This window comes from Nestor notabilis, unplaced genomic scaffold (assembly GCF_000696875.1).
Source record: "Nestor notabilis isolate BGI_N333 unplaced genomic scaffold, ASM69687v1 scaffold22049, whole genome shotgun sequence".
Lineage (NCBI taxonomy): Eukaryota > Metazoa > Chordata > Aves > Psittaciformes > Psittacidae > Nestor > Nestor notabilis.
In genome coordinates this window covers 12553-27410 of record NW_009943546.1, presented here as the reverse complement: position 1 = coordinate 27410, position 14858 = coordinate 12553, and the positions used below count along the sequence as shown (strand labels likewise).

At 44.3% G+C, this 14858-nt stretch overlaps 1 protein-coding gene across 1 annotated transcript; it reads left to right on the top strand.

The window, feature by feature from the left end:
• Positions 1 to 227: 227 nt before the first annotated feature.
• Positions 228 to 12491, top strand: WBSCR16 (Williams-Beuren syndrome chromosome region 16; the record flags this gene model as incomplete). The annotated part of the gene is made up of 10 exons (XM_010021995.1): positions 228 to 357; positions 2506 to 2634; positions 3488 to 3554; positions 4618 to 4669; positions 6276 to 6360; positions 6773 to 6954; positions 8350 to 8434; positions 9239 to 9412; positions 10729 to 10814; positions 12414 to 12491. Coding segments are annotated over 10 exons (1068 nt in total), but the record flags the coding sequence as incomplete, so codon positions are not given.
• Positions 12492 to 14858: the final 2367 nt, after the last annotated feature.

The window sequence follows — 14858 nt, the reverse complement described above, 5'->3', positions numbered from 1 at the left end:
TAAAACCCTAAGGCAATAATGTTGGACTTGAGTTTATACTACTTTGCTTGTCACTGAAGGGTGTTTCTGGTCAGTTTTGTAAAGACTGTGCATGCTGTGAGTCTGGGCCATGTTTGGATACAGCTTAAGGACAGCTAAATGCTGATAAGCAAAGAGCACAGGATGAAGCTTGTTCTTCTAAGCCCTAGTTTGTAACTGAATGGTGTGGTTTGTGTTTTTCCTCAAAGATATCCTCAGCTGCCTGTGGTTATGGATTCACTCTGCTGTCCTCTCGTACCACGGACATCACCAAGGTGTGGGGAATGGGGCTGAATAAGGATTCCCAGCTTGGATTCCAGAGGAGCAGAAGAGAGCGAAGTAAGGATTGAAGTGCTTTATAGACTTGCAGGGCAGCACTGTAGGATACATATGATGTGAGAAACTTCATGCTGGAAGGCATGGAATATGTCTAGGAGGCTTTGATGAAGAGTGCAGGGCTGTGCTTGTGTTTGGTTGTTTTTTAAGAGGGTATTTTTGGGAACTTAGCTGTGGTTTTGTGTGCCTTGTAATTGGTCATAGTATGCATCCATTCTGTGCACTGTGCTTATATTCTTGCTTGGATGTAACTAAAATATCACAGTTTATTCTGCAGAATGGGGTGTGTGTGGTTAAGGTGTTGCTTTGGATCTCTCTAGTTTGGTAGTAGACATTTAGTGGCCTAGTTAATAAAACAGTTTTGGCAAGGTGCTTTTGCACCTATAAACTAATTTGCTTTCCCGCAGAGATCTTATACAGCCAGTGCTGGTTTTTGTGAGCCTGTAGAGGTTTTTTATTTTAATACCAAATTGCATTTTGAAAGAGAAATGTTATTCAGTCATTCTGTCTTACACCAGACTCTCAAACGCATTTAAGATGGTAAATTCAGTGCAGAACATTGCCACCTTTCACCTAAGGCAGATACAAAACCCACAGGCTTCTACAGAATGTCTGTCTCTATCTGGCTTCAGCTCTTAGTTCTGTATGTGCTGAAGTCTCAGGAGTATCTTGTAATTGACTTGGTTTTCATCTGACCTGCTGATTATTTTTGAATGCAGAAATAGGTCAAGTAGTTTTGCAGTTCAAGTGCTTCAAAGAAGAGAGTGTTCAGTGTGTGGTAGGATCTGCTGACAGTGCAGTGCAGGTCAGTGGGATTGCTACTGCTTCGTGTTTAACTTCCCACAGATGAGCTTCCTGTTGTAAAACTGAGCTCATTACTCAGTTTTACAAACTTACTTTGATACCTGCTAGTCCCAACATAGTGTCCCTGTAGATGCTTTGTTTGCAGGGGAGTCTGCAACCTTCTGAGTTGTTTTATTTCATGCTCTAACTTCAGCTGTTTCTAAGCTAAACTACTTATATTTTACTCTTGCCCTCCTCTTCCTTAGTCACCTCATTGCCTCTTTCCTCCAGAATCCCTTTGATTTCAGTGATGATTACCACAGATCCCAGGAGCTTGTGTCACTCTGCTGGAAGGAGCAGTGAGAGAAGAAAAGGTTTTTTGCTTTGAGACTTCCATGTCTCTAGACAGACACAAATGTCGCATTTCAGTTCCTGCTATATTGCATGGCAGGCTCCCAGCATTTGCAAACAGCCAGTTATGATGCCTGTCGCATCAAGTCGTGTTTTACTGTAAAAGGATATCTAGATCTGCTGGATATTTTTTAAGTGAAGAACTACTTAAAGCACTGCTGCATGTGAGCAGAATACTGCTCTGGGACATCCAGGACTTTGTTTCAGTTGTTACAGTAGCTTTGATATCAAAGCTTTTTATCTCCCCTTAACCTTTTTCCTAGTACTGATTTATTTTTTGCTGTTCTTTTTTCCATTTTTATTTTGTTTCCCAGTTGACCATAACTGATTACATACTCTTCTGGTTACTAAATCTTCTTTCTAGCGCAGCCTGTCATTTTCTTTCATAAATGTTGGATCTTTTATCCCCTGGGGAGCCAGGCTAGCTAATGTTTCCTGCATTCCTTTTTTCTGAAAGGGCTTTTAATCTGCTGTTCTTTAAATAGGAAGCCCTAAGATATTTTTTGTTCACCTTTCGTGCTGTCTTTTAGTGATTGCTGCTACTGTACCTTGCTTGCAGTATTCCTGGTTGCACAGAGCGCTTAGTTTGTGCGTGGTGTTAAGCTCTCCAGTAATCCAGCCTTGTTCACCAGAGTGGCTGAACATGTGGTTGAAGTGCTCAGTTTCTCAATTCTGGCCACCTGAAACCTTAATGACATTCAGCCTCGATATGTGGTGGATTTTTGGCTTCAACCAGTGATTATTGCCTTCAACCATCCCTATGGCTTTTATCTTCTTCCTCCCATGAAGAATCCCAGTCAGCCTTTTACTTTGGTTAGTATCTTGGCTTTCTAAAATATATCTGCTTTTGCAGCAAAATAGAAGCGAGTGTGTATATGTACAACAGGATGGGCAAATAAATGATGAATTTGCTTTGTGGAAGCTACTGACTTTTAAAATTTCTCTCTCTTCTTTAAGCTAAGGGCTATGAATATGTCTTGGAACCCTCTCCGGTTCCATTACCACTGGAGAAGCCGCAGCAGACTCGAGTCTTGCAGGTGTCCTGTGGGAGAGCCCATTCCCTGATCCTGACGGATAGCGAAGGAGGTATGGCTTTGCTTGTCAGACATCTATTGTCACCAGCACTGTGCTTTTATTAAAAGCTCTGAGAAAGATTGTCTCTGTCTCTCGGAGCTAGACCCCAGATGGGCTGTTTGCACTGTAAATGGAATGCAGGTAGCTATTGGCCTTTGTGGGATTGCTGCTGGGAGGGAGAGTCCTGAGCTGATAACTGCATTGAGCTCTGCTTGGCTCAAGCTATAAATGTGTTGGAAGCTTTTTCACTACAAGTGTTGCAAAATATGGATTGTTTATCTAGCCTTGGGCCTTGTTGAAGTGTAGCCTGTCTGGCTGAACAAGACAAGCATGGTTTTGAATTCAGTTTTGGATGGCTATGCCAATACTCCTGTGTTGCTTTTGCCTTGAAGCCGCACAGTTCTACAGTTATAAAAGCAATTCATTAACAGGCCTTTACACAGAAGATCGTGTTTGTGAATTGGTTTTCCATGTCTCTGGGAGTTCTCTGGTGAGGTGGCTTCAGTGCTGGGCCTAGTGATCCAGTGCTGCTTATCAGTGGGTGAGCTGGTTTGTGGGTTGATTTAGCACTCCTGTGGGAGTGCTGATCTATTTCTTGGTCTCCTTGGCAACGGCAGGATGTTACTAAAAACAGCCAATGGTCTCCAGGTGCCTGCAATAATATTGTTGGGATATTGTTGACAAAAATGGATTCAGTCACTTGAATTTAAGTGGACTTGGTTTGAAGAAAGCTTATGCCAATTTTGACAGCACTGTATTCTACCTTTCATACTGAGGATGACATGAAAATATTTTGTGTACCTGGCAAGAGGCTTTCAGGGGGTTGGACAGTAATAAACCCAGTGCATTTTATCATTGTTTTCAGTTTTCACAATGGGGAATAATTCTTACGGACAGTGTGGCCGGAAGGTTGTTGAAGATGAAAAGTACAGGTGAGACTCCAAAGATCCTGAACTTCCTTAATGTTAAAAACATAACTGCATGAAAACAACCCTACAGAAAAACCTGGAGGTGGGAAGAATCTGGTAGTATAAGGATGCTGTTTAAGGAATCCAAGAGGAGGCTTTTGTTCTGCAGGCATTATATAAACGGCCTAGCTTTAAACTCAGCCTGGGCTCTAGCACGCTTCTGACCACATTCACAAAAGACAGAAAGATGTCAGCATGTGACAGATTTTGCAGACCATAGTGAGAGGACTCAACCTTCATAAATTGCTTGTGGTAATTGGTGTTAGTAGTCAGTCTTTCTCCCTTTAGCCTCTCAGAGTGCATGTGCTATTTCTGAAGATGTTAAGAAATTCCAGTAAATGATGAGAGAAACATCCTTTTGTTGAATCTCTTTGCTGTAACTGCCTTTAAATCTGTAGTGCTCTGCCTTTACAGGGTTTTTGTGGACCACACCAAAGCATATTCTCAAAATGCTCTCTCAGATAGTATTGATGTAAGTGGATAGAGGGAATATGTTGAAAGTTACTGATTCCCTGGCAGGGCCTTGAAGAGATCTTGCTTATTGTTCTCACCTTGATACTGGACGTTAGTAATTGGGTTGTTCAAAACAGCAGAATTCCTGTTTTTTTGAAAGAATGACATGGATGTTAATACTACACTGTGCTCTGGGATATCTGGTTAGTCTCTAGTGAGGTGTAGTATTTATATAGGTGCTGCAGTGTTATCAAGTGTCTGTGGTCATTCTAGACTAGGGAATTTGAGGATTGCTACCCACCACCCCCCAATTCCCATGAGAGTTTATATTTAAAAAGTGACAGTTCTTAACTTCAGAAATGGGAGAATGCAAAATTATTTTCTTCCTTTGTGCAGTAGTTTTACAGTGGAACTGTGATCTTTGTATATATAAGAGAACATGTGAAAATCAATCTGTGTAATAGCAAAGGGGCTTTCAGTAAAGGCAGGTCTACCTTCATGTTTTGTGATTGCAGTCCTCTGAAATCCTCTGTGTTGCCTTTTCTCTTCTCGGTGGTTGGTTGGTGCTGTCCAGTGAAAGCCATGTAATTCATCAGCTGAAGGACTTTGACAGCAGAGTTGTTCAGGTAAGAGTATCATCTGAACTGAATTCTGAAGGTGGATTGAAAACTGTCTGAACAGCCGTGCTCGGAGGGTGCTAATCATTGGCACGGGGACTAGTTGAATGCCAGTGACTAGAGCTGTATCCCAGGGGTCAGTGCTGGGTCCAGTTCTGTTTAATATTTTCACTGATGACCTGGATGATGGGGCAGAGTGTACCCACACAAAGTTTGTAAATGACATAAAACTGGGAGGAGTGGCTGATAGACCAGAGGGTGGTGCTGCTGTCCAGAGGCTGGAGAAATGGGCTGATGTGAACATAGTGAAGTTCAGCAAGGGGAGGGAGCAGCCCCAGACACCACTACGTGCTGGGGGCTGACTGGCTGGGAAGCAGCTCAGCAGAAAAGGCCCTGGAGGTCCTGGTGGACACCAAGTTGACTGCGAGCCAGCAGTTTGCCCTAGCTGTAGAGAAGGAAATTATATCCTGGGCTGCATTAGGGGTGTTGCCAGCAGATCCATGGAGGTATCTTTCTCTTCAAATCAGCACTGGTGAGGCCACAGTTGGAGTACTGTGTCCACTTCTGGGCTTCCCAGGAGAAGAGAGACATGGACATGCCGTGAGCCCAGCAAAGGACCACTAAGGTGATGAAGGGACTGAGCATCTCTCCTGTGAGGAAATGCTGAGAGAACCAAAGCTGTTTAGCCTGGAAAAGGGAAGACTGGAGAGGTGTCTTGGCAGTGTGTATAAATACCTGAAGGGAGGGTGCAGAGAGGATGGAACCAGGCTCTTTTCAGTGGTGCTCAGTGACAGCACAAGAGGCAATGGGCACAAACTGAGACACAGGAGGTGCCCTCTGAACATGGGGAAACACTCTTTTACTTTGACTGAGCACTGATACAGGGTGCAGAGAGAGGTTGTGGAGTCTCCCTCCTTGGAGATATTAAAAAAACACCTGGACAGGGTCCTGAACAGTAGGTATCCCTGCCCAAGCAGGGGGTTGGACCAGACGACTTTCTGAGGTTCCTTCTGAACTCAACCAGTCTGCAGTTCTGCAGTGAAAAAAATAAAATCAGTATGCAGATCATTCAGGTGAAGCTCTTTGACATGGTGGTCTACTGCATGTTTACAGGAGGTGGTGTTTTGCTCCATGCCCCTGTAGAGCAGTTGTAACTGGCAGCGGAGGGTCTGAAGTTCCTGAAGATTCTAACTTGCATGCATTTGCTCAACATAAATGTCAGTTTGAGCACTTACGTGGCAAGGAATCAATAGCAGTTAGTAGCTGGCAACAAGAGCCATGTGGTAGCGCTCTGGAAAGGGACATCTCTTACTTAATCTTTGCTGTTTTATTGTGTTATACTGCTGAGTTGAGCTTTCTGTTAATTAAGCCTTGCTTTGGATCTCGGAACAAATCAACTGCAGCAACACTTTCCACAAGGAAAATTCTGCTGTTTTTTGTATTGTGCCTTCCCTATCTGTAGAGCTATTTGATGGGGAGAGAAAGATGGGAAATCTGAGCTGATGGGCACTGTAGAGGTTCATTGCTTGGTTTGTTTGCTAGTAATGCTTTGTTAAATCGATTCTCAACACATGAATTTTACTGACCAGCTCTGACCTTTTCTGTTTGTGTGCAGGTTGTGTGTGGGCAGGACCACAGCCTGTTTAGAACCAAGACAGGCACAATTTATGCATGTGGATGGGGAGCTGATGGACAAACAGGTAGGACCTCAGTTCAGCTTGCATTTCAGTGAATCGATGAACATAGCAAGCTGTCCCTAATTCATGCATGTGTGGACAGAAAAGGGCTGGGATGTTTCCAGCCATGTGCAGATGTTCTGAATACTCTTGTGTAACCAAACTGAGACAAACCAGTTCATTTCTACAAGAGCTTTAGGATGCCATGCTGGCAGTCCAAGCATGCAATCTGAGGAGAATGTGCCTGTTTAAAGGTGAGGGGATGTGGAAGTAGCATAGGAAGGTTAGCTTTCTTGTTCTGGGCAGGCTTTGCCTTCCCAATTCTTATTTCAGGGTCTGTTTTTCTAACACGACGAAATGGTCCTATGTATGTGTTAAAAGTATGTCTGGAAAAAATTCTTCATAATCTGTCTACTTCCCCCCCAACCCCTTTCAGGTCTTGGACACTACAACATCACCAGTGTTCCTACTAAGCTACGTGGTGACATTGCTGGAGTAAACATTATCCAGGTCTCTTCCTATGGGGACTGTTGCCTGGCTGTTTCAGATGAAGGAGATGTCTTTGGTTGGGGAAATTCAGAATACTTGCAGTTGGCATCTGTCACAGAAACCACACAGGTCAGTTGGCCTGAGGGCATGTTTTTATGTTGCAGTTCAGCTGCAGTGTGCAGATTTAAAAATTACACACCTCTCCCTGCTCTGGGTTCCTTAGACAGCAGTGTAAATCAATATAAACTCACACCACTAGCAGACTGGTTTTACCTGTGTTTACAGAACCAGTCTGTCTGAAATGTTTGTATAGCTTTAGGGCAGTATGTTTCCCACCTATTGCAAAAGCTTGTGTCACCTCACCCCAGTTTGTCTGATGTAAAGGAAGAGTGCGCCCCATGTTCTTTCCACATCCCATGAACTCGGCACCAAATGTAGATCCAGCTTGAGTGCCTTTGTTGTTTTCAGGACAGGATTTAGTCTTTTGGCTGGCTAATCTAGACTTTGGAGTGGTCCTGCTTTGAGCACTTTGGAAGTCCCTTCCAGTCAACTTGTATATTGGTGATTTTTCTTGAACAACCTTAGTAGTTTTATAGCTGAGTCCTCAACAAATTCTAGTGTCTCGCAGATGAATTTTTGGAGCAAACTTATGTGGGGCAAAGATACAGTGCTGACTTGACACTAAGCATTGTAGTACCTATGTAATTAGGCAGATGGTTTCCTTCTACAGTGAGACGAGGAAGTGGAGTCAGGGAATTAATTAATACTCGAACTATTCGTAGCAGGAGACTAAGAACAGACAGTTGGATTAGCATGACTTTGGTCAAATAGATACCTCTGTTTCCCATGCCTGTCCTTGTAAGGCTAATTAATGAGATCTGTAAGGCCCAAAGACAATGACCAGGTTAAGCGGTGTAGTAGTTTCCTGGCTGGGTGCTCAGTGGAGGTCAGGAGGGTCTGAAATGGCTGAATGGCATGTTTGTCAAAGCCAGAATTTTAGGGACAATATAGATAAAGGCCAAACTGTGGAATAGCAGAGCTGGATGTTATCTGGAAAATCCAAGGTCACTGTTTACATGTGTCAGGCTGCATATGTTTCTGTTGTGCTGAACTGTACCAAATAAGAGCCATTTTCTTCAAGTGGTTTTTCCTAGTGTGTTCAAAAATGGACCAGTTTTGTGAAAACTTGCAATTGTGCTCCTATACTGACTTTCCCATTGCGTCTGCCTCAGAGAGCCAGGGGTATAAACAGATACTAAGCATTCCCAGCATTGTTGCCATGCATATAAGCTTTCCAGTGGGTAACTTTCTCCACTTTGTCCTCACTCTCAGCCTTAATGCATTTCATGTAGGTTTTTTTTAATCGTGGGACTTGCATTCATTCTGTAATTCAAGCAATAGAGTTTGTCTGTATCAGCAGTTCAGTGAATATAACCTCTAATCAGAACTAGAGAACAAGTTTAAAATGTGTGTCTAGTTTGCAATTTACGTTGTCTGTAACAGGTCTTTTGCAACCTCACACAGGTGAATGTTCCCAGGCATTTGCCATTCAAGATTGGGAAGATAAAGGAGGCTGCGTGTGGAGGGACTGGCAATGTCGTGCTGACAGGTGAGTTCACTTTTACAGTCATCCTCCTTAGTGCAAGCCCATGTTGTTAGTGGGTTGCAGCATCATGGAGCATGCATTTTTTTACTGCAAACAGAAGAATATTGTCTTCTATGAGGAAAGGTGGGAGACTGAGAAATCTGTCATTTAAGAAAATATATCTTGATAAACTTGGCTGGAAAGCACTGTTCTGAGAACAGTGGAGCTCTGCAGCAGGCTTCTTAATGCATGCTGCTTTGGACTGCTGGTGGCCAGGGGAGCACAGCCTGAAAGTAAAGGAACGAGGGAGAGGATTGTACTGTTATCATCTCAAGGAAGATGTTCATGTATATGATGTGGTTGTGATGACAAGACATTTGAGCTTCTAGCTTGAAGAGAGCAGACATAGCAACATAATCTGTCTTATGCTGTCCAACTGCTGCCTTTCCCAGGCACGCAGAATGCCAGGCAGAGTGACTGGCCTAGTGCTGGTTTGGCCATACCTCAAAGGAAACAGTGGTGATAATAAAACACTCAACTTCTATCCCATCAGTCAGTAAGCTGGAGTATTTTTATCCAGCCCACACTGTGGTGGCATTATTTCCCAATGAAAGTTTTGCCTGTGAAGCTTGGTCTGCTTGCACAACTTAGATTAAAATGAAGGCATTTGGATGGCAATGCATTGTTTGGAAATCTGAAATAATCAAAAGGTGCTGGACTGCTCTGGGAGAAAGGAAAATATCCTTTTGGATCTGATTAACTCTTGGTCATGGCACGAATTTCACAAGCACGGACTTTCTTACAGAATGTGTTCTTATTCTAATACAGAAGAAGGAAATGTTTTTGTCTGGGGATATGGAATTCTTGGGAAAGGACCAAACCTAATAGAGACAGCAGTGCCAGAGATGATCCCACCCAGCCTTTTTGGCTGGTCAGACTTCAACCCGGACATCCGTGTTGCTCACGTTCGCTGTGGACTCAGCCATTTTGCAGCACTTACAAGTAAGTTTCTAGTCCTGCTGTCATGGAGAAGTTCCATTGCTGTATTTGCAGTTAAGAGAAAAACAAGAATCTTTCTTTAAACTTAAAGCACACTGGAATGCAACAGGAGGGGTGGGCAGCACATCTACAGGTGTCAACATGGTTTCTGACATACATGCTGCACTAGCATATGCTTTAATTAAGAAAGTGTTATTCTTCTAAAGCAAACAAAACACTTCTCTAAAACAGGAAACCTGGGAAAGTTTGTTTTTTTTCATGTCCTTGTACAGAGTAAGTCAGCTGCACTTCAGAAACAGCAGCAATTCATGTCATAAATGTACACACTAAAACTGAATCTGAATCGGACTCAGGGTTTCTTGGCTCCTCTGAACAATTGAGTTAGCAATCTGAGGCGGGAAGACCTACACCTTTAACATGCAGAGGGTGTGATACTCTTGGTATGTACACCCTGTGCTTGGTAACAGCCTTTAAAGCAGGTTTGGAATTTGAGAGTCATTTAAAAATGGGCAGCAGAGGGCAGCAGCACAGAAAACCCACGTGTTTGGTGGCCAAAGTAGTAAGTTTACTGATGAAACATGCCGGCGTGCATGGCCCTTCTTGGGGATGTGGTATGCATGGCACTATCAATCTGGTTACAGGGTGCTTGTAACTGGTCTCCCCCTGGTATTCAGGAAGTGTTAGAAACTGCCTGCTGATTAAACTGTGCTTATGTTATAGATAGATAGTGTTTTGTTTGTCTCTGCTGGGGGCTGATGTGAACACTTCCAACATCTACATGTCTTGCTGAGGAGCTTAGAACTCACACTCTGTTGAATACAAGTTTTTTGTCTTTTCCCCAGTTGTCACTAGAAGGTCACTTCTGTCAGGCAGCTGAATAACCAGTCCCCAGGTGATGGCTTGGGACAGGTTTCACTGCCTTGCTTACCTGATTTGCTGTGCTGAGAGCTGGTGTGGGTCAGCTGTTGTTGTCTAACTTCCAGCACAAACGATTGACTTCACCACGAATGATTCCCTGGAATCTCTTCTGATGCACTCTTTCTTCAAACAAAATTCCAGAGCAGGAGCTGTAAGAGGGGGAAGCAAAGACTTTTGTGCACAGAACTTGCTGCTTGTCCTGCTCATTAGGCATCATTTTCCCCAAGCACAAGAAAATTTATTGTACTTGGAACTAAACTTGATGGCTTTCATACTGCATGTATAACCCTTTATACTCCCAGAAGCACTGTAGCCACACTTGCCAGAATCTCAAATAGAATTCTTCCTTTTTAGTGACTCTGCCCTATTTTATTCTTTTGATTCTTTTTTATCCTATATAGACAGAGGAGAACTGTTTGTATGGGGCAAGAATCTAAGAGGGTGCCTGGGAACTGGAAGAATGGAAGACCATTATTTCCCATGGAGGGTAAGAATGGAAGTATTAAGGTCAAGAGTATATTCTTTAGCTAGTCTTTGTTATCTTGAGGACAAGAAACATCATTTGCTCTGTAGTTTTGTTGGGTAATTGTGAAAAAAGTGGAGACCTGAGGTGACTGTGGAACTACGTTGTTTTCCAGAGGTCCTTGTTTTGCATGCTTAGGGATTGAGGGATTCAGGACATTTTTTAGTCTGCTATTTCAGTATCAATTTCAGATCACAAAGCAACATCTGGTGCTGTGCCATCATATCTGAACAGTTCTTGCCTCCCTCTCATCCACAGTCTTCTACCTGCCATCCCTTACTGCCTCTCCCCTTCCATACTAACCCACATGTCACTTTTTACAGGCTGCAAAGAAAATCACCAGTATTGGTCATCTGTGACCAGAAAGACTTGCATTACACATCTAAATTAGGTGAACATTTTGGTCAGACTATAGTGGCAGCAGATCCACATAGCAGTGGACCTATGACCTTCCCTTGCTCCTCTTCCATGTCAGGCAGCTATGGTGGTGGGTCACTGGATGGGCTATGTAGTTACAGTAGGAGATCCTTAGCCACTGAACTGTTTTCATAGCTGTTTCGCAATGCTTCCAGTTCCACTCCCTTCTCTGATGGCTCTGAGAGCCAGACTCTGTGGGTGTAGAAGAGTCTTTGGCTCTGGAGTTCAGCACTCAGCCTAACAGATGTTCCCAGTCTCCATGAAGGCCAAGTAGGAGAGGAGGGAGGCAATCAGTGGGACCACCCTGGAGTCCCTCCCCTATGTCTGAACTTGCAGTGGATGTGTCTCTTTAGCATGCTTTCTCCTCCTTTTAAAAATGAATTGAAAAGACAACTCTGGAGCATTTGCCTAAAGCCACACTGCTGTGGCTGAGTGGAGTTTCTGAATTCACCGAGTGTGGCATGTCCAGGTTTCCCTAAGTGTGGACGTTGAGGGTTATGCTCCCTCAAACAGCCAGCTCCTGTTTAACACTACTACAGCAATGTATCAAAGCAGGGGCAGTTACCAGGATATTTGTCTGTGACCTCCTGCTCTAGAACCAGCCATCTCTCTTCTCCCTTTGCTCTAACTTCTTTTTGTAGCCTCTGCTTGAAGTCATCTTTACTGTAACTACGCTAGTGAGTGAGCTGGGTCTGCTTAGCGTCATAGCCAAAACTGCCTTAGGCTGGCGTTAAGCTTTTGCCTTGTTCCAGTCCTTGCTGATGAGAGAATAGGCAAATCCTTGGGCAGATCCTCTTCCTGCTGTCTGGATTACACTCTGTTTGGTCATGCTGTTTCTGCTGCTGAACAGATGGGCTGAGGTTATGGTCTCCTCACTGTCTGCTAGTGAGTCCTCATGTTCTGTCCTTCCAAAGGTTTATGTCCTTCTGTGGAGTGGGGAGGGAGAGAGGAATATTTCACAGCTCAACGCACAAGCATGTCTGGTGCTGAATCTTGCTTTCTCTGGGTTTTCAAGGTGGCGCTTTTGTTGGTACATGTCCCTGTGAAACCAGCTGGCATGTTAAGCAGGAGGAGAATGAGAAATAGGAAATACCAGCTGCAAAGTACCAGCGTAAGAAATAATGCGCTCTTGTGTGTCTGATGCAGGTGACTGTACCTGGTGAGGTGGTGGATGTTGCGTGTGGAGTTGATCATATGGTAAGCATGGTGAAGTCTTTTACCTAGTCATACTGCTGGGCCTCAGCACTGTGCTAAGAAGATGGGGGCACGTGGTGATGAGCTCTTGGAAAAGAGGACTCATTCTGTGAAGCTGAGCAAGAAGTGACTGTGAGCGGGGATCACCACAGTAGCTCCTGGGTGTGTTGTCATCTCTGCATCATTCCTCCAGCCTGGCTGCAGGAAGGAAGTATGTTCCCTGAGGAGTGGAAATGCAAGGAGTGCTCTGGCTTGTTTGTGATAAGCTCCCAAAGAGACTGGGGCCAGCCACAGCTGGTGAGTCTCTCTGCCTAAGGATGGAGAGCATCTCCCTCAGAGAAGACTGACATGAGGTGAAATCTGTAGCACAGGACATTAATTTATGGATGCTTTCTCTGTCACCAGCTGTGGGGCGTCAGTTTTGGGCTTATCCAGAGTATTTCTCAAGGGAAAGGGGGTTTTTTTAGTAACAATTTTTTTGAAGAAAATTCATGCTGGCTGTTGGAGACCAGCACCAGGAGCTGCACTCTGCCCACGCTGCTCTTCGTGTGGAAGCTGGATACACAGTGGCTGGGAGACGGAGGTGTGCTCTTATCCTAGGCTGTTACAGGCTTTCCACATGAACTCTGAACACCCAAAGAACATGTTGGTTAAACTGGAGTGAGAACTTGTTTGCAGGGAGAAAGTACTGTTAAATAAGAGCCTGGAGAGGTAATCATAGCCTGTCTATGCTGCTGTTGCTGTGGAAGGACAGATTGATAGTGACAGTAGCCAATCTACCCTGTTTATGGAGGTAGGCTGGAAATGAAGCTCCTTCTTGGCTGCTTGCAGGGTTAGTGCTCAGGCAGTGGATGTGAACAGTGCTCGCTGCTCAACAAGTACTTTAGCCTTCACATGCTGATCACAGACCACTGCCTCTGATTTTTGGGGGCATCCCTACACTCCATCTTCGGGGTCTGCTGGTTCTTAGTTGCAAAGTGCCTTTTATATCAGCCAGGCTTTTTGGTAGCACTGAGCAGGGTATGGAGCCTTACTGGGCAAGAAGCAGAGCCTTGTTTCTTGGTACCTTCTTAGCAGAGAAGTTGTGAGTGCAGTTAGGACACAGTGAGCTGATGGAGATGGGATGCAGTAGCTGTATGTACCTGTAGCAGGCACTTACAAATCTCACACTGAAGTGTGGGAAACTCTGTCTGGTGAAATACCCCAGACATCAGGTGAAGTTTTGTCACGTCTCTCTGTGTGGGATATGTCTACTGTGTAAATTATTTTGGCAAAATCCAAGCTGATATATTTTTAATAAAGTGATTGTAAAGTCTTTGTCAGTAGTGATGGGAATATTCTTGAGCTTGACTTCACACGTGAGCTGCTCTGTCTTCCACTCTACATTTAAATGTGAGCATTCACGGTGATGTGACAGGAATGCTTTTCTCTCAGCTGAGACACCTCCATATCTGCAGGACTGATCCCCATGTAGGCAGGTCTCCACGGACCCAGGGGACACCACACACTCGCATTTTGGCTCCATTAGCTGAAGTTCTGTATCAAATCTGTTGTGTAATTGCCAAAAGTCAGGGGTAAACTCTTACCTTGATGGAACAAGACTTGAAGAGCTTTGCATAAAATACAGGAAAGGTGAAATAAAGTACACGGGGACATGTATATGAGTTGTTATTAATGTTGCTGTGTAACTGGTGTTGTGTGGTGGGTTGGGGCAGAACAAGCAGGAAGCTACTGTTAAATGGTGGCAGTGCTTCACTGCTGTGAACTCCATTAAGTTACCTTTAATTTATATCTTATCCTCCATGCAACTTGAGCTGCTCAAACATGTTGGCCTCTTGGGAGCAACTGTGCCCTTTTCATGTGAGGAAGCTTATTAAAGCATTGAAAACAAATATAAAAAGTTATGGGAAGAAAGGTGTTGCCAACAATGCCTGTCGTGGATGTTGGTGTTTGGGAAGGGCTGCCCTGGCTGGCTGGACTGTGGGGGGAGCCCTGCAGGCTTTGAGCTGCTCTTGTTCACAGCTGCTTCCTGATGCAGCTGGGATGAGGATTAATGTCATGTCGTACCTGGTTGTGCTGCACTCTTGCTGTGCAATAAATTGCAAATGCAGTGTGTTAATTAGGTGCCAGCAAGGTCTTTATAGAAGTGTTGTATGGCTTAATGCAGTGGGAGTGTTTGCACTTTCATTACAGTGGCTGTGGGCATTCTTGAACATGCTGTTTGAAGGGAAGGAACAAGGTTAGTGGCAGAGAGCAGATGGTCTGGCTAACGCCAGCACTGACCCCTGACAGGGGGAGAAAATACGATGGAAAGCTTGTGGGTTGAGATAGGACAGGTTGATCGCTCACCAGGTGTGCCTTCAACTAAAGAAAGACTCTGGACCAGGCCCTAACAAA